Source organism: Branchiostoma lanceolatum, chromosome 19, assembly GCF_035083965.1.
Source record: "Branchiostoma lanceolatum isolate klBraLanc5 chromosome 19, klBraLanc5.hap2, whole genome shotgun sequence".
NCBI lineage: Eukaryota > Metazoa > Chordata > Leptocardii > Amphioxiformes > Branchiostomatidae > Branchiostoma > Branchiostoma lanceolatum.
The window spans coordinates 10,956,841-10,961,207 of NC_089740.1; the positions used below are offsets into that span (position 1 = coordinate 10,956,841).

The 4,367-nt window shown below is 48.2% G+C and overlaps 1 protein-coding gene across 1 annotated transcript; it reads left to right on the plus strand.

Moving 5' to 3' along the window:
• Nucleotides 1–1,137, plus strand: LOC136425128 (G-protein coupled receptor 6-like). The gene has a single exon (XM_066413926.1). It carries the CDS (start codon nt 1–3, stop codon nt 1,135–1,137), a length of 1,137 nt encoding a protein of 378 aa, XP_066270023.1.
• Nucleotides 1,138–4,367: the final 3,230 nt, after the last annotated feature.

The window sequence follows — 4,367 nt, forward strand, 5'->3', positions numbered from 1 at the left end:
ATGACGGGTTATGGAGAACACTACACTGGGGTGGCGCTGCTTGTTTTCATCGCTACAAGTCGCTACGTTGGGATGACATCTGCTTCTGAACCCGGCTTCAACCTGACAAATGGCGATTTCGACAGAACTGACTTTACCAACGACTCAACCCTGCGGAACAGTTCGTTTGAAAACTGTGCCAGTGCCGGACTAGTAGGAAACATCACTTCCAACGTTTCTAGATGTTTGGAGAGCGATTCAGGTGGTACAGCTTACGCGTATTCCAAACCAGTAGGAGCTGTGTACGCTACATTATGCCTCGGCATCTGGTCAGTCGTGGCAAACAGTCTCCCGCTAGCAGCCATCACCAAACAAGAACATCTCCACACGCCCGCCTACATCCTCATGGCTAATCTGGCCGCAAGCGACGTCTTGACCGGCGTAGACTTTGTGTTTGTGGGTAGCTCGGTTCTGTACGACGTATACACCGAAACCACCCCGTCCATCGCTATGACCCGACTCTGTTTCACATTGGTCTTGCTCTCCGGCCTCTCCTCTGCCTACAGTCTGCTGGCCCTGACGACTGAGCGTTACTGGTTCATCGTCCACGGGATGACCTACGTCAACAACGTCACCAACGACAAGTGCAAGGTCATGATCATCATCGTTTGGGTGTGGTCTGTCCTGCTAGCGATGCTGCCCAACTTCGGCTGGAGCTGTGGAAGTCGTGCCGCGGAAGGATGCCTGTCCTTAGGGGGAGGGCTGCCGCTCGGCTACGTGGTCCTCGTCCTGGTTTTCATTTTCATCCCGATGGCGGCAGTCGTCTATTTCAACCTGGGTATCTTCTGGTGCCTCTGGAAGCATGTAAACGCCATCGCTGCACAAGAAGCCGCTGTGGGCGCCCAGCCGAGCGTCAACAGAAGATCCGCCATCACAATCGTCATCATCACCATCGTGTTCCTGGTGGGATGGCTGCCGTTTTCTGTCAGGTTGGCCATGTTTACACAAGACGCCGTTTCGCTCTCTCAGATGTTTGTCTTCATCATTCTGAACTCCGCCATCAACCCTGTGATCTACGGGTTCCGTCTGCAGGAGGTCCGTCGCGGCGTCGCGAGGCTCTTCGGTAACAGCCACGGAAACGGCACTCCGGACCCGTAAACTGAACAGAAGAAACAGCCACGGAAACGGCAATCCGGACCCGTAAACTGAACAGAAGAAACAACCACGGAAACGGCAATCCGAACCCGTAAACCGAACAGAGGAAACAGCCATGGAAACGGCAATCCGGACCCGTAAACTGAACAGAAGAAACAGCCACGGAAACGGCAATCCGGACCCGTAAACTGAACAGAAGAAACAGCCACGGAAACGGCAATCCGGACCCGTAAACTGAACATAGGAAACAGCCACGGAAACGGCAATCCGGACCCGTAAACTGAACAGAAGAAACAGCCATGGAAACGGCAATCCGGACCCGTAAACTGAACAGAAGAAACAGCCACGGAAACGGCAATCCGGACCCGTAAACTGAACAGAAGAAACAGCCACGGAAACGGCAATCCGGACCCGTAAACTGAACAGAAGAAACAGCCACGGAAACGGCAATCCGGACCCGTAAACTGAACAGAAGAAACAGCCACGGAAACGGCAATCCGGACCCGTAAACTGAACAGAAGAAACAGCCACGGAAACGGCAATCCGGACCCGTAAACTGAACAGAAGAAACAGCCACGGAAACGGCAATCCGGACCCGTAAACTGAACAGAATAAACAGCCATGGAAACGGCAATCCGGACCCGTAAACTGAACAGAAGAAACAGCCACGGAAACGGCAATCCGGACCCGTAAACTGAACAGAAGAAACAGCCATGGAAACGGCAATCCGGACCCGTAAACTGAACAGAAGAAACAGCCACGGAAACGGCAATCCGGACCCGTAAACTGAACAGAATAAACAGCCATGGAAACGGCAATCCGGACCCGTAAACTGAACAGAAGAAACAGCCACGGAAACGGCAATCCGGACCCGTAAACTGAACAGAAGAAACAGCCATGGAAACGGCAATCCGGACCCGTAAACTGAACAGAAGAAACAGCCACGGAAACGGCAATCCGGACCCGTAAACTGAACAGAATAAACAGCCATGGAAACGGCAATCCGGACCCGTAAACTGAACAGAAGAAACAGCCACGGAAACGGCAATCCGGACCCGTAAACTGAACAGAAGAAACAGCCATGGAAACGGCAATCCGGACCCGTAAACTGAACAGAGGAAACAGCCATGGAAACGGCAATCCGGACCCGTAAACTGAACAGAAGAAACAGTCACGGAAACGGCAATCCGGACCCGTAAACTGAACAGAAGAAACAGCCACGGAAACGGCAATCCGGACCCGTAAACTGAACAGAAGAAACAGCCATGGAAACGGCAATCCGGACCCGTAAACTGAACAGAAGAAACAGCCACGGAAACGGCAATCCGGACCCGTAAACTGAACAGAATAAACAGCCATGGAAACGGCAATCCGGACCCGTAAACTGAACAGAAGAAACAGCCACGGAAACGGCAATCCGGACCCGTAAACTGAACAGAAGAAACAGCCATGGAAACGGCAATCCGGACCCGTAAACTGAACAGAGGAAACAGCCATGGAAACGGCAATCCGGACCCGTAAACTGAACAGAAGAAACAGTCACGGAAACGGCAATCCGGACCCGTAAACTGAACAGAAGAAACAGCCACGGAAACGGCAATCCGGACCCGTAAACTGAACGATCAAAAACTCTCCTCATAACATGCAGATTCGGGAAGGAAATGAAGCATTCAAAAGGTAACAGTTTGGTCATCAAAACACCTTATATTGACCCTTAGTAAAAGTCACAGAGATGAAAACCTGGATCTGGATATACCCGAACCTTCATTGACCGTATGGATAGCGCATTTGTGTACAACTGTGTGAGAATACTTGTATATGATCATGATGGTTATACCATCTTGTAGTACATGCAGTATGTAACCAATAGTATAATGTTGATACTGGTATATCACATATGATATATGTACAGCCACCGGAACTGCAATCCTGGCCCGTAAACTGCACGAATAAAAACTCTCCTCATACCATGTTCATGTAGTTTTGGGAAGCATAAAGTATTCAAAGGGTAACTGTTTCGTCATCAAGATTCCACATATTGACCCTTAGTAAAAGTCACAGAGATAAAAACCTGAATCTGGATTTGAGCTGAACCTCCAAATGGATAGCACATTTGTGTACAACTGTGTACGAATACTTGTATATAATTCATATGTAGAGCCAGTTCAAAAGAAAAGAATACATAACAAATTCCGAGCTATGGCTGCAGTCTTGTGTTCTTATCATATTTCATGTCTTTATATCAACATAAGCCATCCAGAATGGATTGACGCGTTTCCTCAAAACGCAGTTCACCTGACATTTGTGAAGAAGTGCAACCTGTTATTCGTTTTAATGTAATCATTGTAAAACGACTGATGTGAGAACTTTCAGGTACATGTGAAGCGAGGTACGTAAGGTGAGATATGTTGCCTGAAAGCCACACGAAACACCAGCTAAGAATTCCTGGAAAATGGTTGGAAACTGGCCGCATTTATCAGAGGTTATTAATGAGAACGGATTTCTGGTCATCTGACTCTGAGAGTAAATCTACCCGGCATGTCGGAGTCAAATGAAAGCAATTAGTGAAGTTTGAAACGTGAGAGAAAATCGTGCAAATTTGCAAAACAAGCGGCCGTACTTATAGGAGGATATTAATGCGAACGGAAGTTTGGTCATCTGAGCTTATACATATTTCTATTTGGCCATTCAAATCAATGATGTTTACCTCCCTGAAAAATGAGGCACTGTAATTCACTTTATCTTCACTGTAGCAAAATTTCACAGTGGAGGGAAACTTGTAAAATGTAAAAATACACAACACGTTAGCCTAAAGGTCAGTGTAAATCTTCCTGAACAGGTCCAGACGTCTTCATGTACATTTAGAATGAGCTTCAAGCCTGTTATAAACACGAGGTGACATGAAAAAGACGTGTTTTTAGGCGCTGCGCGAGAAACCCATGTACCACCGTGCCCACCCGTGGAAGCGCCACCTATGTTTACGTTCACATCATTACCTTCGCCAAAATTTTATGTTTCCGGGGGAATTTGTCTGTCTGTATGTTTGTCTGTGAACAGCATGGCTCGAGAAGCTGAGGGTGGATCCTAATGGTATTTGGCATGTGGGTAGGGGTCGGGGAAAACAAGGTTAAGTTCAATATTGATCCTCCTAGTGTCTTTCTACGGTGTTGCAGTGGTGCTGGATTGCGGCCTGTGAGCTATTCTTCATTGTTGGGCTGAGGGAAGCGGGGGCA

Coding starts and splice junctions, on each gene's coding strand:
- LOC136425128 (XM_066413926.1), top strand. CDS start 1: ATGACGGGTTATGGAGAACACTACACTGGGGTGGCGCTGCTTGTTTTC.